Consider the following 21,875-nt stretch of genomic DNA (forward strand, 5'->3'; position numbering starts at 1 on the left):
TGCAATCGTGGGGTTTGGTTGGTTGGTTTTGGTTTTAAGCAAAGAACTTGGTAAGAAAATTGATAGAATGAGGAAAGAACTTTTAATAACGTAAGTGGGCCTGAAGGCATCTCCCCCTCCTCCCCAAGGTCGAGTCCATTTCCTTTCCACCCTCACCCCTCAAAGACAGTACATATGGAAACATGCTAGAGCAGAAGCCTTTTTTTGTGTGTTTTTTACACGTTTTTGATAGTTTACCATTCACATTGCTAACTGATGTTAACACTTCATTCCGCTAACATTTAAAAGACCGTTCATAAAAAACAGCAAAGGAGAAGGGCAGCATCAGTTCTTGGAAGTCCTGCACTCCCTTACTCATTGGAAGAGGCTGCTGCTGCCTAAAACTTCAATGGCAGACCCAAAAGTCAGTACTTCTTTATGAAACTTTGTCAGCTGCTGCTTTATTTTTCTCATGGCAGATGATGATTCCTTTTTCTTGTACACTACATCCTTCAAAAGCTTATCTGTCAAGTAGTGGAGCCAGAGGACATTGCTGTGTGGATGATAGTCTGTCCAGCCATTGGAGTTCTCCGCTTTCATTTGCCTGTAGATATCAAACTGGTAGTCCCCTGTGCCTTGAAACAGCTCTTCATCAGTGGAAAGGTCGCAGAAGACAGTTAACCCATCTTTCTCCAGCCTAGACAAGGTATAATCTATGATGTTGACATGGATCCCTGCTGTGGGGATTGTGCACGTAGTCCCGTTCAGCACGTAGTTAAGCTCCTTTGCATCTGTTTTCTTTACCAGCACGTTCCCCCAGTGCAAGTCTCTGTGCTCAAAGTGCAGTTCCTGTTCTGCCACAGCCAGCGAAGCAGTCACCTGGTGCAGAATGCTTTTTGCTGAAGCCACACTACTCAGTTTCTTTCTCATGTTCTCCAAATCACTGCCTCCAAATTCAAACTCCAGAATAATGAAGAGTTGCTCTTCCCCAAACAGATCTGGCCGATCGTTTTCCGATCCTGTTGTCTTGTTGTATGTGTCCCAGGCTTTTAGGAGATGTTTAGGATAAGCCCCTTGAACACAGTGCACAGAGTACAAGCTGATGAACCCTACAGTCCTATTCACGGACTCCTCAGACAGAAGACTGAGTTCCTTCGAAATTATTATTTCAGGTAGGATCTCTCCAAAGCTCTTTTGAGCTTCACCATTCACCCTTTCAGATCCCTCAATGGGAATTATTTTTAAGGCCACAGATCCTCTCTCACTGTCGATCTGGAAAACCTCTCCAAACACCCCTTCTCCGATTTTCTTGCAGTTTTTCAACTTATCTAAGGGGATGCAATCCTCAAAAGCGATAGGTTCCTCCTGTTGGCATTCCCTAAACACCTTCTCTGCATCCGTAAGCGTGATCTCTAAGGCTGAAGAGGAATTCATGGGAGCCAGCAGGATCACAGAGGAAGCAGACAAGGCGTAGCTCTCAGCCTTACTGGAAGACAGGGTCACTTGGTGCCCTGAAAGCTGGGGATTCACAAAGGGATTACAAAGGATGCTGGCATAGGAACTGTCATCTGAGATCACTTTCTTTTTCTTATGGAACGACAGAGATGCTCGAAATCTACCCCAGTGGTGGGAGTTATTGAGGAACGAGCAGTCAGCATCCCGTGTCCCTCCTGACATCTGCACGCCCTTCTTCCTTCCTCGTCGTCTCAGCTGCGCTCCGACCAAGGAGTTTCCCGCCTGCTGCTGCCTCTTATTTTTGCACCCGCGCGGACGGAGCCGCGGTTGCCTCCCCCAGCGGCTGGCGCTGAAGCCGCTGATGCAGGCTTTCCTGCAGGTGCTGCCCTCCCCGGGGATCAGTTTGGGACTTTTACGCCGCTGCTTCGCGGCTCCTCGCCCGCCCAGCGGTGACGCCGCCTTCCGGCCGCTCAGCCACAGCGGCACTTCCCCTCGCTCCAAAACCACCACGGGCATCAGCCGCCGCTCGGCCGCGTCCCCGCGTCCGCCCGGGCTCCCCGCCGTCTCATCGCCCTTCACATCCCCGCCGGGCCCTTCCGAGCCGCGCTGCGCTTCGCCATCGACGGGAGCGGCGGCTCCGCGCAGAGGCTCCCGCGCGGACGCCCTCAGAACCCCGCGGGCCGTCTGTGACCGCAGCCCCGGCGCCGAGCTCTCGCCCGGTGCCGCCGCTCCCGTTGCCCCGCCGCTCCGCGTGCACGGCGACGGCGGGAGCCGCTCCGAGCCGCCCGGCGAGTCGGGGACGCCGCCGAAAGAGGCGTCGCGAGGCGAGAAGAGCCCCGGGCCGCACCGCGGCGCCGAGCCGCCCTCAACGCTGGTGCTGAGCTCCGCGAGCGCCGCGGCGGCGCGGCGGGAAGGGCGGGCGGAGCCGCAGGGGGGCGCCCAGTGCGGGGTGCTGCAGAGCAGCGGGCGGCGGGAGGCGGAGGGCGACCCCTGGCGGCGGCGGCGGCGGGCGCGGAGCAACGGCGGGGAGGGCGACGGGGAGCTGAGCGCGGCCGGGGGCCGGTTCTCCTTGTCCGCCCCGCGCCGGCTCCGCAGGTAGCGGGAGCGGGCGGGGCGCTCACCCAACGGCTTCTGGCGGCGCTTCCTCGGCGGCGAGAAGTCGGGGTCGTCCGAGGGGGCGGAGAGGGCGCTGGACAGGGAGCTGGAGGCGGCCGAGGAGGAGCTGAAGAGCCGCCTGCGGTCCTGAGGGGGCGAAATCCAGCGGTCGGGCTGCGGCAGGGCGCGGAGGTACCCGCCGCGCCGCGAGTACGTGCGCAGCATCCGCGGCATCGCGGCGGGGCCGGGCCTGGCCTGAGCCGAGCTTCGCCCTCCCGCCGCCGTTTCAAACAAAATCTCGCGAGATTGCGGAGATGCGCGGGGGAGCGGCGCCAGGCAGCCCCGCCCTGCGGCTCCGTGGTGAGCTGTGGGCTCGGGGCTGGGGGAGCGGGAGCTGATGGGAGAGGAAGTAAACAAAGACAAAAATAAAAATAAAAATGGATCGGCAGAAGCTGCCCTGTGTGCTGCTGCAGATGAGAAAGACCGTTTTGCATATACGCACAGACACTGATGTATGAGTATGTAGGCTGGGACATATATATATATGTGTGTGTGTGGTTTGTAGTTCTTAATTGCATCTATTTTTGAGAATAAAGTCTTGCAAAAGATCCCAGCCTGTGTACGAATGCCGCACTGAAGGCGGCCATAGTGCCTTGTTGTACCCGTCCCAGACTCCATTACAGCCTGCAGCTGCTGCCCTTCGCTGCCCATCCCCATAGCAGCCATCCGGCCTCCCCAGCAGCCCTTCCCCGCCTGCTGCTGGAGTCCTGGCTGTTCCAAAGCACATAGAGATCTCTACAGCCTGACCACACTGAGTAAGTCACAGCACAGAAAAGCTGCTGGGAGTTTTTTGGTTACTTTCCCTTAGGAGAGGTCATTAATTATGATATTAGGAGGGAGTTTTTCACACAGAGGGTGGTGAGGCACTGGAACAGGTTGCCCAAGGAGGCTGTGGATGCCCCATCCTGCAGGCATTCAAGGCCAGGCTGGATGTGGCTCTGGGCAGCCTGGGCTGCTGGTTGGCGACCTGCACACAGCAGGGGGTTGGAATGAGATGAGCATTGTGGTCCTTTGCAACCCAGGCCATTCTGTGATTCTATGAAATTAATTGTCAAAGTTTGTGCTAAGAATGAGGAGCTGCAAGTTAGAGTTACCTCTTCTTCATCCAACCTTCTTCTACTCCCAATTTCTTGCTTTTTTTCTTCCAGTTTCTTCTCTGAATCCCTCATTACTTAATCCCTATTTGTTGTCCCTCATGGCTCCCAAAGAGGTCAGCTTTTGCTGTGGGTTATGATGTTTTCCTTTTTAGATTTCTTTTTTTCTTAAATGCATTATAGAGTTCTGTGACTTGTAATTTCCAACGAGTGCCATTCGATCATTTAATTCTTCACGATTGCCGTAGCAGATGCCAAAGGCATTTGCAGTAATTGGATGGCACTTAAGGGATTAGTGAAGTCATCCAAGCCACAGATGGTTTTTTGTACTGCTTCCATGGAAGTCTTGCTGTGTCTGCTTCTAAATTTATTTGCAATCTGAGTTTTGAATAAAATCCCCTGTACAAAAGCCTTGTTGATGGTGTGGCCGTGGTGTGTCGCCTCGCCCTGACTTTAATGCACTCTGCAGTGGCACAGCTATGCCATCTCCCTGAATGAGAAGATTTGCAAATGACTCATTTGGAGTCATTAACATCATACCCCAGCCAGGCTCCTGCGGCAGCAGGCTTGGTGAGATCTGCTGTTCTGCCTCATTCCCTTGGGGAGAGACAACTGAATGCTGTTGGGACCCAGGAAAGCAGGAGTAGATGTTTGTCCTCTACCCACTGATGGGTGCTGATCTTCCCTTCTCTCTGCTCCAGCCGTCTGAGCTCTGAGCCCTGGCCTGTCTCCAGACCATTCCAGGTGGGAAGATTAGCTCCCTGTAGGTCAGCTTTGCCTGACAGATTTTAGCTATTTCTGCTGGAATATAGCCAAGGAATAGGAAGGTGACTGACAGGAACTGATGCATCCGACATAGCTTTTTAATTGTATCCTTGAAGGGGAAGGCAGGATACAATTCGAAATGCTATTTTAACCAGGAGTGATAGCAGCTGCTTATGTCTTACATGCCAGGAAGATTGACAAGCCTTAGGTTGGTTCTCCTTCCCTCAGCATGGCCAGCTGGCAGGTGTGTGTGTTGAACTCTTGTGAGTGGTTTGGTAGTTCATGGGGGTAAGTAAAGTGGACGTCTGTTCAGGAAAGCTTATCAGAGAAACACCAGAAGTAATTCTTCATTTAGTGCTAGGTGCTGATGTAAGAAGATGAGATAGGAGCAATGAAGTGATTTGCTTGAGAGCCTGTTGGGGCAGGTTTATTTGGAAGTTGATTGGATTACAACCTCACAAGAGAAATTTCCTGTCCCTTGTAACAGGAGAGGTGAGCTGGAATGGAGTTGTGCTGCTGCAGGCAGGTTGCTCCCACACTGCCACTGCTGTGTGCAGCATGGCTCTCAATGTGTCAGGACACATCAGTCTCTTGCTTGTGGTAATAGGTAAGAGCTTAGAGCAGCGGGAGCCTCCAGAGCAAAGGTGCTGAGCTGGCTGAGGATGTTGCTACTGGAACTTCTCCTTTGTGGGTTAAGTCTGAGTCCTACGTACCTTTTCCTGTGACTGAAAAGAGTTAGTAATTGGGGATTCTAGGGAGAAAAGGGCAGAGGGCTCAGCCTAGACTTTCTAGATGTTGACATGATGCAATTCCCCATTGGCCCGAGGGGATGAAGTGTCTCCTCAGCACTTGCAGCTGAGGCCTCTGATTACAGCTGTGCAGCCAGGACGCACTGCATACCCTTCCAGTCAGGGATGATAACAGTTTGGCAAAGAAGCAAAAAAGTGATATCAGGCATAGGAGGAATGTACCTTTAAAAGTTATTATTTGAGGTGAATACATGTTTTATTAAGCAGTAACTCCTGATGAGAGGATTTCCATTGTGGCTGGGTGTGGATGGGCGCAGTTAGGAGGGCACGCATTGAGGTTGAATTTTTGTCACTGTTTCATTGGTAAGTAGTAACCTATTTCTTATTTACACTGCAAAGCAGCTTAAAAGGGAAGCTGAACAGAGCAATTTTCCCTGCGTGTTTTTTTAATTCTTGCAACCAAATTCATTATTTTCTGAAGGCAGCTTGTTTCCTGTGTGAAGGTGTGGATGTGCTGTGGTTTGAGAGAACTTCCTTTCTCAACCTTTTAAACTCTTCCCCTTGGTTTTCTTTGATGTTGTTCTAAAGGTGTGTTTACTGTGAGAAAGAAAAATAAAACACTCATGAGGAGAGCTGACCTGGCCTTTTCCACTGTTCATTTCCTTGCTAAAATAGTTTATCTATTTACATCCTGTGCTCTTTGCCTCCTTTCTATTTTCAGTATCTGCTCTGGCACCTATCTGGATGATGCATTTGCTGCGGGAGCATTTCCAGTGCTTCAGAAATGGCTCAGTATTCTGTGAGTCAGCTGTCCTGCATCTGGGAGATGATGTTTTCTGCTGCACTCAGTAGCTCAGTAAAGAGTGGAGTGGGGGGTCACTGAGAGCAGCTATGTCTGGAGGGCCATTGTTTGGAATTGGAAGTGAGCAAGTGCCTAAAATGGGCATTCCAGCATCAGATTCCACTTGAATCATTGCACTGGTCAAGGTTATCTGCCCACTGCTCAGTGTCTTCTGGGTGTGACTTAGAGGTAACATTATACCATGATACTGGTCTGAACATAAAATATTTCTATCTTACCATGCCTTAAAGAGACAGGTGCAACCTTGTTACGTTCTGAATGCCTTTAGGTCAGGACAGGGATTAGAGGTTAATTTCCTCAGTCTCTGTATTTGGCTCATGGCTGGACATGGCTCAGCTCCAGGATGGATTAACACCAGGGAGCTACTGAAAGGTGGAGAGATGTGCAGAAGGGTCTGGGCAGAAAAGAGATGTGCATCTTATGACTACCTGTGAATAATGAGAATGCAATTACTGTATGCTGTACAAGTAGTTATGTGTAGGTGTAACGTGACGGGAATAAAAAGAGAGTTTCAGTACAGGAGGAGAAATCTTCCCTGTGAGAATTTCCAGACTGACTAAATGGCCCCCCTGGGGAAGGAGCAGAACTGCAGGTTTCCATGGGAAATTCAAAGTGTTGGACTTGAGAAAGGAGATATCTTGCAGAAGAGGGACAGCCTGAGTCTCTTGAGAAGGACAAACTACATTTTTGCCTTTAAGTGATGGTTAGATTTTAAGTTATTTTCTTCCTCCCATGTGAATTAGACTAACATTTGAACAGTTCACAGGCTCTGAGAAACAAACCAGTAATCTTACTTTCCAAGCAAGAAAAAAATAAGGGTATGAAAGCTGAAAGATGATGAGAATGATACCTGCAAAAGCATGTGAGCAGCACTGCTGTCAGCATTAATTTTGCCTATGTGGAGTGATATTCAGGATGTTCTGAGGTATGCTTGATTCAAAATGAAACTCTGTGTTCAAAAACAGCACTTGCAGCAGTGCTTCTGTTTGACAGCTCCAAAAAAACTCAAAATCCACAAGAAAAGATGGAGTTGGTGTTAGATGGTCGTTATGGTCCCTGCCAACCCAAGCTGTTCCATTAGCTTTACATCCATTTTTTAATTTGTGATTGGATCTGGCTGATGTCTTCAGCTTCACATCTTCACAGCTGTAACAGGAAAAACCTCTCTCTCAAAGCAGCGTTCTTTTTCTAACCTGTGTAAATCCTTTCTCAGATTAACTGACCTGGAAAGTAATTGCAAAAAATTTACTCTGTCTGTGTCACAGAGTAAAACCAGGCCAGGAGGCAACACACTACTTAACTCTTACCAGGTTTTGTAGACTGATCATAGCCTGTGCTGTCACACAGGCAGATAAGAAGGTGACTCTGAGGAAGAGGAGGATGGACAGAAGGATCTCTGGACAGTGCTATGTGTGCTGGCTTGTCTTCACTGATGCTTTGTTATGAACTTGCTTGCTTTTAGTGCAGTAGGAGCAATGCTGGAGGCAGTTGTGAGTGAACAGGGCGTGTATCGCCAAGACATGGGATGCACTTGATATCTGCTCCAGCCTGAAGAATCAGGACGAGCAGATGGTGTTTATGTGGGACTGTGCCCATGATAAGAGGCACTGCTCAGCTGTCACCCAGCAGATGGTACCTGCAGAAGTGTTTGAACTCGGAGCAGAAGGTCAGGTTCCTTTAGGATGCTCCTGCCTTCCAGCACCTTCATCACTTGGCTTTGGGCTCCAGGCAGCGATGGGGCAGATAGGCTGAGCATGCATTTCTGACTTGTTTGCCTTGAGGAGAGCTGTGCTGTGAAACCCTTTGTGTCGTGGGGCTGGAAGCAGGGAGTGCAGCTGGGTTAAAGAGCTCCCCAGCAGATTTCTGTTCCAGTTTTGCAATTGCTGGAGAAAGAGTTATTTCACTTCGTAGTAGGAAACTCTAGGGATGTCTGTGGGATGAGGGACAAAATGAGGTATTCTGAGGATATTGGGAGGAGGAGTGTGTGCTAAAGCAGCCTTGGTAATGTGGCTGTGACCTGCTCTTTGGTCCTGTGTTCAGGTGTGCATCACAGGTGTGTACCGAGTAATCTCAAGAGCATTGCTGGTTCTGACAGAGCCCTGTGAGCCAAGTGTGTGCTCAGGTGTGAGCTAATTACGTGCTCCTGCCTGAATGCAGAAAACCCTGCAATTTATGCCTACTACAACACCTCACGTCTCTGGTAAATGTTTTCTAACAGATTCAGCCTATGGGCAGTCTGATTCCTGAAAAAACCTGACAGACATCCCCCACTAGTGCACGTGAATGGGATCCTCCTTGCAAAAGGCACACTCTGGTTCACGTCTCAGCTTGCTGCTGGAGCTTCTCCTGGTGTGGAAGGTCAGCTCTTTTGGCTGTGCAGCTGGGAGATCCTGTCTTACTTCATTTCTTACCTCAGAGCTCACTCTGTTCTCTCCTTAGCCAGGGGACAGTGTCCTCCATCCTGGGTTTCAATAATGGTTATTTCATGTCTTTGCAGACACAGGTGTCTCTGCACCAGGACTCATCTCTGTGCTACCAGGTGGTAAAACAGCTCTCATCTCAGTGGGGTTAAATCTGTTCCTCTCCCTTCCATACTGCACCAGGTGGCAATGTCCTGCATCTAAATGCACCTGTATCTAATGGTCTAATCACTGTGCATTTGGAGGATTGTGAATGATCTCTTAACATCCACACACAGAATTTAGTTTCTAGTTTAAATTGTTTTCTTTTGGTAGGATGATGGAGTGGCTAAAGCGGGCATTTTGACTGGTAAGGGCTCAAGTTCTTGTCACTCATGTGAACGCTTAAGTAATTACAAATTTAAACTGCTCCTTTGCCCTTGCGAAGGTTGAATGCAGGCTTTAACACTTAGCAGTGAGATACTATGGCTCTGCAACACGGCTTCATGCTGTAATGTGTTTCATTATAAATATTTGGTGACTGGAGAGAGAGAATGAAGCAGAGGAGCTGAACTGAGGTGGGGGCTTCCCCAGAGAATGACATGTCTGGAAAGCAGCAAAGGAAGGATATGGTGTTATTGCAGCTGCCGGCTTCCAGCCTGAGTGCTGCTGCTGGCAAGCAGCTGACAGGAGGGAGGAGATCAGCCTTTCGCTCTGAAGGGTTGGTGCGTCAGGTTTCCCTGCAGAGCACGTGCAGATAACCGAGCTGCAAACACTGCTGCCTGTTCCAGCTCCAGTAGAGAGAGCTGGGAGAATGGGGCAGGTGTCTTGGAAGGGTTTATTTCTATCGCTTTTCGATTATAAAACAGAGAAATACGTCATTGCGAAGAACAAGAAGGTTGGGATTCTCTATCGAGTGGTGCAGCTCTCCATCCTGGCTTACCTGGTGGGGTAAGGATCACCCTCTATTAAATGTACTGCTGTGGTTGCATTTGCTTGCTGCGTTGTGATGAAGATTAATGTAAGATACTTTAGCATACAGGGATCGCTTGCTATGGTGCATGATCTTAATACAGATAACTGTGTTTATTTATAACACTGGGATTTTGTAATACCTAATAAACTCTTATCTGATTTTTCACTGGCTGGAGATTGCTGAATTCATCTCTACCTTCCAGATTAATGTATGATTAAAAATGGATCAAATGCCACCATGGCTCTATACTGCATTATTTACTCCTTTATTTCTGTGTTTGGTAAGAAAGGTGCCAAGCCTTAACAATTGACTCATAGACAATAGCACATAGGGCCAAGGTTGCTGAGCCACAGGACAAACCAAGCTTGTCTGCATGAAACGTTTGAGTCTGAATGAGAGGGAACCAAGCAGAAAGTGACAGATGTATCTGCTGGAGTGAGCTGCAGCCGCTGGGATTGTGGAGGACGCAGCAGCTTGCGTGTCAGCTGCCTTGCATTTATTTCTGAGCACGGTTGGCATGGAGATAGGCAGAGCACCTCTCAGAAGAGGTTCTGCTGGAGGCAGTCACTGATATGTAACAAACATGGCTGTATTCCTTGCAGCGTGCAGGCTGAAATGTGGGGTCATCTGGCCTGTGTGATGCCTGGGTCTTTGCTTCCTGAGTTTCTGAGGCTTTCTAGAATGTGACTGATAAGTCTTTACCCTCTCTCTCTGAGCTTTGGGATCCTCTCACCTTTCTTTCGCCTCATGCTTTCACCAATTAAATATAGTAGAGTTATTTTGGCATTCCAGATTTATTTATAGAAAGGTGTACAGTTTCAGAGCTTCACTTAGTGGGACAGTGATGCAGTCTCAATGGTCTGGTATGTATTAGCTGCTAAAGGAGGAGTTCTGTAGATAACGTTGCTGAGACCACATCCTGCATCCAAGAGGGACTGTGAATGTCCAGAGAACACCCGGGCCGCACTGACTGTTTCATTCACAGACATCTGCAGAGCTTAGAAACTGCCTGCAGTGCCTCCTCTGTGCCTGGGGACATACAGTTGGTCATGGAAGTGGTTGGCATTAGCCTGTGCCTGCCTGGCTGTGTACAGCTCCCTGTTCAGAGGCTGTCCAGCCTGTGATCATCAAACTCCTCCGGATTGTTCCTTGTGTGTAGCTGCCATTTCCTTGCAGATTCAATGAGGAAAACTTAAGATTCTGCTTTTGAGCCCTTCTTGGGGAGAAAATGCAGTGTTCTTGGGAAAAAAGGGAAGTGGGACAGTTCATAGGAGTGGAGAATGTTGGTGCTCAGGTTTGGCAGAGGGGGAAGAGCAGTGTGTGTGAATGCTGCTCAGCTTCTGAGATGGCTGCCTTTGCTTTCTGCATGTCTTAGTGCAGTCCAGCTCTGTGCACTGCAAAGGGGAGCTGTGCCAGCAAATGCAGCCTGTGTCCCTCTCCCAAACTCTTCCTCCAGAGCTGTAGGTAAGTGCAGTCTATATCAAACAGTTCATTCAGAATTTAGGAGTCATCCAGTAGTAACAGAGGCTTTGGTGTCATTCACATGTTTTGATTCGTCCTTAAAGGTTGCTTGGCCTTGGTGTAAATCTCTGGCTAGATTGTTCCCTGATTCCACTCACTAACATTACTGCCTGCTCTGCTCTTCCCAGGTGGGTGTTTGTTGTCAAGAAAGGCTATCAGGATACGGACACATCCCTGCAGAGCTCTGTCATCACCAAGCTGAAAGGGGTGGCATTCACCAACACCTCGGAGCTGGGGGAGAGGCTGTGGGATGTTGCAGACTATGTCATCCCTCCACAGGTGGGAATCATGCTGCTTCTGTTGTGTCTGCCATTCAGGTAGAAAGGCATGTTCCAATCTGGCTGCTGGTGGAAAGGCTACAGTGATATATCCAGGTCTTCCTGTGAGAAAACAAGAGGTGGGCTACAGGATAGGAGTGTTGTGCCTCCTCTTATGTCTTTTCAGCAAATATATAAGGAGCTTTTCTTTCTTACAAAGGACAATATTTGATAAACAGAGCCCTCCAGCAGCAGTCTGGTGGATTTCAGTGGGACTGCTCACTGAACCTCCTTTAGTGGGCTGGAGCAAGCATGCATGCATGGGGCAGCCCAGAGGAGGGAGGAGATGGAAATAAATGTGTTGCAATTTGAGTGACGAGGCTTGCTTGAAATGGATCTGACTAAACTTGCCTTGCTGCTTCCGTGGCTTAGACAAAGTGAGATGCAGAGTTGATGCTTTAAGGGGAAGATGCCAGCAGATGGGCCTGGTGTTGGAAATTGCTCAGCTGTGCTTGCTAGGGGCTGTTTGTTTGTGTGCTTCCCTGCTAGCAGCTGGCACGTGTGCATGAAGGGACATGAGAGTAAATTCAGGGTTCTGGGCCAAAGACTCCAAACTGGACAATTTTCTGTACGTAAGACTTCACCTTCATTCTGCAGTTCGCTCAGATCTGTGGGTTTGTGTGCTGCATTTCTACCAGTTTTAATGCAAAGCCTCACTGTTAGCTGTTGATCTCCAACCATCGTGTGCTGTGCAGCAGGAAGGCCAGGCAGCAGGCTTGTGCTGAAGCTCTGTGGGAGCCGTGGGACCTTTCGCAGGTGGCCGGTTGTGCATACCCAAAAACGAAATGGTGATGCTGGTATTTTAACTTGTCTGATGTTTCTACTGTGACTGAAGTACTGGTCTCTTTATCATGTGTTGGCTTATTGGGAGTCATTGTAGTGTGGCACACTGGGTAAAGATAGCTAGCTTCTGGGCCTCCTAATGTGGATATTTGTACTATGGCATCATGAATTCAGATGATCATGGATGGTCACATGTTTCCACTGTGACTGGGCAATCAGGCTACAGTACTGAATCCAACATAATGATAGTGATGTCAGACCTTGGGCTCACAGTAAAACACAGGAACTTCCATAGGCTGTGAATGCAAGTGTAGATATGTCATGGAGCTTTGTTCTATGAGCTCAGGCTTGTAACAGCACAGCTGGGGCAGCCAGCTCAACCCTGCCTGAGAAAAGTTCTGCAGTGGGATGGAGTCTGTGATCCCTGGCCAGGCACTGTGTCCCTTATTGAGAAGGATGGTAAGTGCTTGCTGAGTGGGCAGTGAGGCCAAGCTCAGCAGTCCTGCTCACCAAATTAAGGCAGATTCTGAAGCAAAACGCCTAACACCACAGAGACCCACTAAGCTCTATGTCCTTCCACACATAAGGAAGTTGCCTCATAGGACTTTTCATATATATATATTTCACAAGAAGCAACTTAATCTAGTGGATGATAACACCTTAATCTGGGACAGCTGCAACTAGCTTTGCTTTCAGCCCTCACCAGCTTTTTTGTGACTAATGAAATCACTGCTCCTCTCTGTGTCAGAGCTGTGTGTGAGACTGGCAATATCCAAATTCAAGCAAACAAATACTGAAACAAACAGCTTTGCTGTATCCTACCTTGAAAAGCACCAGAAGAGGGGGAATTATTACTGTTCTGCAGAGAACTTGTGACTGGTTCTTTTAAAATAGGTTTTTCTAACACTTCTGCCTTACTTTGTTTATTCTAGGGTGAAAACGTCTTCTTTGTCATGACAAATTTGATTGTGACCCCAAACCAGAGACAAACCACGTGTCCTGAGGTAGGAAGAACTGAGTCCTTTGGCTCCCAGACCCCTACAAAACTGGGGGTAAGACCTGGCAGAGGACACAGCAGCGAACACTGGAACGATAGAAGGCGAATGCTTTTTCTTTGTAGTATACATCAGTTAGGAAAATTGGACTGATTACCTAAAACCTGGAGGGTTCATCTCTCTTAATTTCCAGAGGCACTGATCATGTAGAGGCTTTAACTAAAGGTGTTGGATGTCTGCCTAGCTGGAGATGAGACTTGAATAGTGATTGGTCAGGGTCAGAAAAGGTCATGGGAAAACAACCTGGAGGTGATTCAGTTCGGTTATGGGCAAAGGAGACATTCTAAGAGGCCCCCTCTGGGAAGGGCTGAACATTCAGGCTTTCGCTACCTTCAGGATGTGTGAGAATGCTTAGTGCTTTCCAGAATGTGCCTTACATTTTTACATGTTTTCATGTAAATATTTGTTTACGTGTCCTCCGTGGAGTCATGGTTCAGAATGGGCTGGAGCCTGGGGAACAAGGATGCTGGCATTCTGAGGAGTGTTGTTGGCACATAGCAATGATTATTTTTCCTTCACAGAAACATGGGGTAATCCAGGCTGTCAGCACAGCTTGATTGTTAAGGACACGGCTGTCCTCTAGTGGCTGCGTTAACCCAGCATGCAGCCAGGAGCAGGGGCTCACAACTTGCAGCTTAAATCAAAGATACAATTATCTCTTAAGGAGAAATATGGTGGCCTTCTGCTTATTTTTGTTGAGTAGTGGAAGATGTTGCTTGCTTGGGTTCTTCCACAGCTTGTCCTTCTTTAGATTGAGCAGAGACCAAAAGCAAAACTTCATAGCTGAAGCATGTTGTTGCTGGTTATGTGACATAGCCAAGTTATTTGCACACTGCCTACTGTTAGTGCTCCAGCTGCATGTTTTCACTGATCACCATTCTGTAGATGATTCAGTGAAATGAACGTAGCTCTGCTACCGTGTGTCGTGTCCTGCCACGGTTCTCACTCCTGTCCTCTTCTGCTTTGCAGAGTGTAAACATTCCTGATGCCTTGTGTTATGAGGATGAAGACTGCCCTGCAGGGCAAGCAGTGGTGGCTGGTAATGGTAAGGAAAGAGACCCTCCTCCTGTACTGCTTCTGGTAGAGGCAGGTTCTTTCAGACATCAGCCGGGTTACAACCCCGGAGATCTTTGACTTCAGACAGCAACAATCATTTTCGTTTCTTTAAGACAGTTGCCTTGTTTACAGCTCTCTGATGACTGGACAAAAAGCACCCCAGGCTGCTCAGAGCAGCAACAACAGAGGGGCTGTTCCCACTAAGAGGGCTTTTCACAGCAGGGAGGAGGGCTTAGGGTGGCAGTGAAAAGCATCTGATTTTCATTTACCCTGCAGGCAAGGAGAGGAAGCAGCTGCTTTAAGTGACCTTTTCTGTGCTGTCTGTGCTACAGGGGTTAAGACTGGCCGTTGTTTGAAAGACAGGGACAGCATCAGAGGTTCTTGTGAGGTATTGGCCTGGTGCCCAGTGGAGAAAAGATCCAAGCCCAAGTACGTGGCTGTCCTATGCTGTTTCCAAGCTTGAGTTGCTTGGCTTGTGTGTCATTCAGGGTGGTGTCTGGGTTCCCTCTGCTTGTTTGCTTGCTGGAATATTGGCTGTTTCAGAGCAGGAGGGAGCCCTGCTTGGCCCCCAACAGGACTGGCCCTCTGCTCACCTGCTTGGCTCGCTGGCTATCCCAGGGCTGTGTCCAGCTGCCAGTGTCCCCCCTCGCCTGCATGCTCCTCACTAACATCTTGCTGGCAGTGTGGGGGAGCTGGGACCAGTCGTGGAGGTGCAGGGTGTGGCTGCTGAAGCCCTATGCTCTGAGCAGCAGATTCACCCCGTGGAAGCAGCACAGGATAGTACTGAGCTGTTTCTTAAATGGCAATTTCAGTTAAACATGTGAGCAGAGTACAAATGTAAAACATGGAACAAAACCTTCTGTTCCAGGAAACCACTTCTCGCCAGTGCAGAAAACTTCACTGTTTTCATCAAGAACTCGATCCGGTTCCCCAAGTTTAAATTCTCCAAGTAAGTGCAGGTGCCCAGAGGTCCCTGTATCTTCTCCATCACGGAGCCAATAACCTTGTTTTGCTCCACTATCCTTCTCCTGCCTGTGGCTGGGGTGGGGAAATGAGTGTTTCCTCTTCTAAAGCATAGAGGGAGGCCTTTGGCTTGGGCTAGAGTGTCTCAGGGAACAACTCAGATAAGGCTGTCACCAAATGTGAATAGGTTGCAGCTGGGGGAGAGCTTCTAAGGCAATGGGTATGTTCTACAGCCAGTGCACAGTCAGGTTTCTGAGCTGCTTCTGCTCCCAGATATTCCTCTTCTGTATAAATGAAGATATGGCCAAAGTTGGGAAAATACAAATTTGAAGAATTGTTTGAATTTGCTGCTGCAGCTCTTGCTCCATTAAGGCAGAAGTAAGGAGAGTAGAAAGAAGAGTGGCCTTGCTGTTCTGACAGGCTCAGACAGACTGAAGAGTGCTGAAGAAATCTTTCATCTCTGCAACCTTGGGGTTGTAGGCTGTGTAGGCAAGCAAAGAGGGAGACAAGATGCCTTCCCCTCTTTCCCACATGTAGGATGAATGTGCTGGCCACCAACAATGAGTCCTACCTAAAGACCTGCCGCTACAGCACGGAGCATCCCTACTGCCCCATCTTCCTTCTGGGGAACATCGTCAGATGGGCTGGGAATGACTTTCAGGAAATGGCTTCGGAGGTAGGAGTACCCTTCGAGCTTGTGTTTCTCCAGCTGGCTGTACTGCTTGCTGGGTGGCTGAGGAGAGCCACTGGTGACTGCCCAGGGATCTTTTTCCCATCCAGGCTCAGGGAAAAATGGAGATGCTGTTTCTTAAAATCATGCTGGTTCCATTTATCCTGTCCCTGGGGAATAGGAGACAGGAAAATGTGTTTTTTCTGGAAGAATTGGAAGGGCCAGTTTTCTATTATTTAGAGCTTACCCCCTGAATTGTTACAGCTACTTAATGAAAACAGGATGAGAAACCTCTTCCTAGGATAGCAGACTAGGGTTGTGTGTTAAGTAATGTGCTTATTATTATAAAAATGAACTTAGCCCATCCAGAAGCGTTTGACCAGAAATGCATCTGTTCTTGTCCCTGGGGAAATCTCGCTCAAGGATTGGACAAAGCTGATACAGACTGACTGAAGTAAGCTTAAACTCACACTGTCTCTCTCTTTCATTAAGGGTGGTGTGATAGGAATTCAGATTGAATGGAACTGTGATCTTGATAAAGCCCCTTCTGAATGTAATCCCCACTATTCTTTTAGCCGTCTGGATAACAAGTTTGCAGAAAAGTCTGTCTCTTCTGGGTACAACTTCAGGTAAGTAGAAAGGAGAAGCACATCAGTTATGACTTCTGGCAATCCCTTCACAATTGGTGTTACCCACTGCTCATCTGAATGACTCCCAGTCAAATAATTGTGGACAAGACCCATAGGTTCAGGCTGTAAAATCTTTATTGCAGAGATTTACATTTTCTTTCCATACTTCATGTGGCAGTGAGAAAGGAATGTCCAAAGAAGTTGTAACTGCTATAACTATGGGTAGACTTCCCAATCTGAGTGGCTTTCTGCTGCCATCAGCTAAGAAACACCATCCTGAGAAGGGCCTGACTTGATTGCCACTCAGAGCCACACTTTACAGCTAAAGCTGTTTTTGATAGGAGGAATAGATCCATTGGCACAGAGGGGTGAACTCAGATGGGTTCTGTGTGTGGGGGCAGATGATGGAGTTAAAATTGGTATTGTTCCATTTCAGGTTTGCTAAATATTACCGGGATGCTGAAGGGATTGAGTACCGGACACTCTTTAAAGCATATGGAATCCGTTTTGATGTGATGGTGAATGGCAAGGTGAGGTTTCAGGCCAGAATATTTCCTAGCCTGGAGAAGAAGCAGGGAGACATTTCTCAGCGAAAAAGCAGCTTTGGGATGAGAACAGCCTGTCTGGCTTGTTGTAGGAAAGAGGGCTTGCCATTCACCCTGCATAATAAGGGAGATGATCAGGAGTGCAGACGAGGTAAAGGTCAGCAGTCTGCACCTCTTATACCTAAAAACAGTCTCATGTAAAGTCCAGCAAACGTAAAGATGCCCCACAGACTTGTTTAGCATGTCTGCACTAGCAAAGAAGAAGCCTAATCCAGGGATGATGCAAGCTCAGAAATGTAGCCATGAGCAGTTGCAATGGAGACAGTGAGACCTTTAGCTCTGATGACTGTTCACTGCAAATCCTTCTATGGTTATGCCTGCCTTTTGCCAACAAAACACACCCATAAGCACCAGCAGCTTCCCAACAAAACACATCCACAAGCAGCAGTAGCTTCCCCTCTCTAATACCAAACCCTTACGTTTGTTTCTTGGATTGTTTTCAATGAATACTTCATGACTTGTTTTTCTTTTAGGCAGGGAAATTTAACATCATTCCCACTGTCATCAATATCGGTTCAGGGCTAGCTCTCATGGGAGCGGTAAGTCGAGGTATTTTCTTAAAGTAACATATTGGGACCCAGAGCTGCCAGTTAGCTGCTCCGAGGATAAAAAGGGACGATTTGTTTAATTATCTTCTCCAGCAGGATTTTTACTACTTTGGCTGCTCAATGAGGTGCGTCTGTGTCCTGTCTTGAAGGTATCTGTTAATGTACCTTGTAGTCTAAATACTCCTAATATTACATGGTACATGAAAGAAAATGCAGCTCCTACAAGTTATTTTTCTTTAATTTTCATTACAAATTAAATCTGAAATTTCCTTTTCTACTTTAAAGATGAAACATGGTAGTGAAAGAAAGAACCCTGAACTGTGTTTGTTGATTACAGTGCTACCATGGTGAGGGTAAACACAGTTAAGTCTGATGTACACAAGTACTGCACCCTGATGACCCTGAAATACTGCAGGCACTACTTTTCTCCATGCCTGCCTTCCAGTTCCAGTTATGCATCATCTCTAAGATATTCCAGCATTTAGTAGCTCACCTGTAAGCTCTGGCTATATGATGCCTTTTTCATCACAAGCAATTGAAGAGAAGCTTGAGGCAGGAATTAAAGCATTTATTTGTATAACAGCAGATCTAAACTGTCCCTGCTTGTTAAAGTGTTCCTCAAATGCAGTGCAAAAACCATAACATCTAAGCAGCTATAGAGAAAAACAATACCTGGAAGAGAACTTGGAGCAAGCAGGGATGAGTAACTGTGGGCTGAGCATGATAGCCAGGAGGAGAGCTTGTCAAATGTACGGGCTGGAAGAGTTTGGAGGCAGGGACAGTGGTGGCCACTGGGAGAGGGAGATTTGTTCCTTGTTAGTGGCCATGACAAATTCTTTCTGTTTTGCAGGGAGCTTTCTTTTGTGACCTGGTGCTGCTCTATCTGATTAAAAAGAGTAACTTTTATCGAGGCAAAAAGTATGAGGAAGTAAAGTAAGTGCCCTTGGCTTTTGTGTTTAAATGTAATGGCTTTATGACTAATAGGAATAGGAGATAGTAGAATGCAATAAACATTAATGGCAAACAGAGATTAATTCCAGGAAATTACATTCCTCCAAATGAGTTTAGCCAAGTTGCTCCCTCCCTCCACAATTCATCACTGCAGTTAGCTAGGGAAAAAAGGAAGTTGCTGTATCATGGTCGGTCTATAAATGGCCTTGGACTGTCAGACCATAATGACTGCAGATGGAACCAGGCTGGCTCCAAGGTCTCCAGAGCCTCGTGAAACTGAGAACAGGAGCTTTAGCTGATGGCTTTTGTGGTAAGGGGGGACAGGCTGGATGGGAACATCCTCCTCACATTGTCTCCTGAAATGGAAATAGCCTGCTTGCTTTTTTTGTCATCTTTGCTTGTTTCCTCAGGTCCAGTTCCAGGAAGTCATTAACTAGCCCTACTCTGAATGGGAATCAGAGCCCAGACCAACTTGGCGGGCTCTAGACGTGGTGATGGGTCTGTCAACTGGAATCACGTTCCAGGAAAACTACACAGGTGTGAAATAACACTGGGACTGGGAGGTGGAGCTACCCCAGATCAGATCTACCATCTATTATTGGGATTTCCAGAGGAAAAATGTCCTTTAAAGAACACCCTATTTTCCCTGAGATGTTCTCTGATATCTTGAGCTTGCAACACCTGTGTTCATCATTATGGATTTATAAAAGGATTTTGTAAGAGGAAAAAGAAGGCACCAAATGAATGTTTTTATATCTACTGATAGATCTATCTGTGCCACCATTATTCTGTGGCTATGCTTTGCTTCCAAGTGCAGAAGAGAAATGTTGTGAAACACCACTGACATTTTCAGGAGGGTTGTGGCCAACAATTAACTCGTCTCCTGCTTCGCCAGCTTGCAGCCACAGCTCCCAACTCTCGCCTTTCTTATTTGCAAGATTAGATATAAAGCAGCAGGACTGCTCTTGTCAGGAAACGCAACGAAATGCAGCATTGCAGAATTGCAGCAACTGTGTCCAGAAGAAAGTGGCTTATCATCCTGTACTGCCCAATTACTCTTATTGCCCTGTTTTTGTTGTAACCATCAGAGCTAGGAGCGGTGCTCCTCCAGGGAAAGCCTTTACAACTGCTGCAACAAGGTGCTCTGCTCGTCTCTCCTGGGAACGTCCACAGCAGAGCCTGCCACAGCTCTGAGTGGAGAACCAGTTTCAGCCACGGCTGGCTCCCAGCTACCTCATCTGCTACACAGATTCTCCATTTATAGTTATACCCAAATGACCAGTATTTCAAAGGACGGAAAAGATGACAGCACGCAGAGGGTATTTTATGGGCAGGGAGAGTATTAGTGAAATTAGTAGTGCTGTGGAGATTGAAAAGCGAAATTCTGTCAGGTCAAACAGACTTTGCTGGGCTCTTCCAAATGTAACAACAGAAGGAAAAAGTCGAAGACAGACGTCCACTATTCTAACATTTCAGTATCTTCCAAGAACCACAGGTGCTTCGTTGTCTCTCAAGAGAAAACTAAGTCACTGCAACCCACTTCGTGAATTTATGCTCAAGTGGGGATGCAATTACTCTAAGAGGAGGAAAATGCTTACAAAATAATGTTATTTTCTTTTAAAGTTTGGATTTGCTTGAGCTGACAGGAACTGACTCACTAAGGCGGTAGGTGAATATTCCTCTCTTTGAAATATTAGTCCTTTCACAAAGTTTAAAGGACTCCTGCTGCACTGTCCTTGCTAGGACAGTTGTAGAGAGGATGGCATTGCAGGTAGCTGCTGTGATCTGCTGTTATACACAGATGGAATCAGAATGCAACACCTACCTCTGCTTTAATTTCTCAAAAGCATTTGTTCTGAGCAATGTTGTTTTTTTGTCTAAATGAAAACTCACCTTTGCTAAAAGTGGCAAACTTCCAATTCAGTCATTAATAGCAAACCCCACCCAGTCCAGTCTACTCCCTCTGCTCCAGCTTCTGGGCAGATGCGAGTAAATATCAACTAGTCAAACATTTAGCTAGAAAATAGAGTTAAACACTGGAGTGACAATAATTTAGAATAAGCTATGTACACCTGGTGCTGTATTTACACTGAAATTCTCCTCTTTGACTCAGAACTCTTAATAGATATGCACCACCCTGCATATAATGGATAGATAACACTAGCCAAGCCTACTGGAACAACCATGCCAACGAAAAAACACAGACCTTTTTCCATCAGGGCCTAGTTCTATTTAAATAGTTTCTAGATGGTAAAACATGTAGTAAACCCCACACGTGCTATCAGGCCAAGGCACAACTCAGAGACCAGATAGTTCACCTTAGCATGTAAAGCTGACTGTGCCCAGCTGAAGCCAATGCTTCAACTTGACAGAATGATGTCCTTGTTAGACAACCAAAGCTTTTTCCTGAATTTAAGTCTTCATGGGCTTCAGCATCCCCAAAACTCACTAGAATATTTCCCTTAGTTATAGCATTCGTTTGCAGTTAATAACAGTTGCAGTTAATAAAATATGAACAGCTTTCCTCTCAGGATCTTGTTTGGTTTTTTTTTGTATTTGAATTACAGCAATAAGGTTTGTCACTTTGGGGCAGTGCTCTGTTAAGACTGCTGTAAAACACATTGTTTAGGTTGCATGTGCCAGTTTCCTTTGTGATACACACTTATACAAAACAATTCAATTAAGAGTTTAGAATGTATTTCAATAGTACAGGTGTCTAAACATACTAATTAATGTGCAAAAAGCAGCAGATGGCATGAAAAGCATACTAGTGAGGCAGTTAAAGCCTTGACTGTTTTTTCTTCCCCAAAAAGAAACACGACTTAGGCAATGCTGACAAACCCCTCTTTTGTACAACTCTGTGTTTTGCCAGAACTCAGTTTTTCTGTAAAATATTTTTGAATACAGAACCTAATATTGTAAAATCTTTGTATAACAAACAGGTAATATTTTATAGTGTTCTGGTGAAGTGATGACCGACACAAAGACCAGACAGCCAGATGGCACAAGGTGGGGGTGTAGAATATGTGACAAAACCCTGTCACTGTACAAGAGTTTGCTTGCTGCTTTCAGATGAAAGGCACTAAACAGCATTTGCGCAAGCAGCTCCAGAGCAAAGTGACTTAACTGCTTTAAAGGGTGATCAGAAGTTCCTTTCAGATTCTGTCAGAGTACCACAACAACCATAACAGCTGCAGAAAATGCCAATGGCTGTAACAAGTGAGTTCAGTACAGACTGAATTGCAGGTAATTAGACATTGAGTGTATTTGGGTGCCTCTATTTCATCGGACACAGTGGTATTAAAAAAGAGTCATTGACTTGGGAGAACATTACTTATTGACT

General features: G+C 47.0%; 2 protein-coding genes across 12 annotated transcripts; one reads left to right on the forward strand and one right to left on the reverse strand.

Annotated features, from left to right (window-relative positions):
* Positions 1-186: 186 nt before the first annotated feature.
* On the reverse strand, positions 187-2,820 carry HASPIN (histone H3 associated protein kinase). The gene has a single exon (XM_031591604.2). It carries the CDS (start codon positions 2,761-2,763, stop codon positions 355-357), a length of 2,409 nt encoding a protein of 802 aa, XP_031447464.2. The 5' UTR covers positions 2,764-2,820; the 3' UTR covers positions 187-354.
* On the forward strand, positions 2,815-21,800 carry P2RX5 (purinergic receptor P2X 5). 11 transcript variants are annotated; one of them, XM_090122423.1, is made up of 13 exons: positions 2,815-5,560; positions 11,084-11,234; positions 12,988-13,107; positions 14,080-14,155; positions 14,499-14,595; positions 15,035-15,115; positions 15,667-15,805; positions 16,292-16,428; positions 16,865-16,958; positions 17,507-17,582; positions 17,678-17,730; positions 18,432-18,514; positions 18,943-21,800. In XM_090122423.1, exons 1-13 carry the CDS (start codon positions 5,505-5,507, stop codon positions 19,016-19,018), a joined length of 1,239 nt encoding a protein of 412 aa, XP_089978549.1. In that variant the 5' UTR covers positions 2,815-5,504; the 3' UTR covers positions 19,019-21,800. The 11 variants fall into 11 exon arrangements, with proteins under 11 accessions (XP_089978549.1, XP_089978548.1, XP_089978543.1 ...); XM_090122417.1 differs by lacking the exon at positions 2,815-5,560 and adding an exon at positions 8,887-9,409; XM_090122424.1 differs by lacking the exon at positions 2,815-5,560 and adding an exon at positions 8,887-9,409 and having other exon boundaries at positions 17,507-17,572; positions 17,675-17,706.
* Positions 21,801-21,875: the final 75 nt, after the last annotated feature.

The sequence above is a fragment of the Phasianus colchicus genome, chromosome 21 (assembly GCF_987193195.1).
Source record: "Phasianus colchicus chromosome 21, bPhaCol1.hap1.1, whole genome shotgun sequence".
Classification (NCBI taxonomy): Eukaryota; Metazoa; Chordata; class Aves; order Galliformes; family Phasianidae; genus Phasianus; species Phasianus colchicus.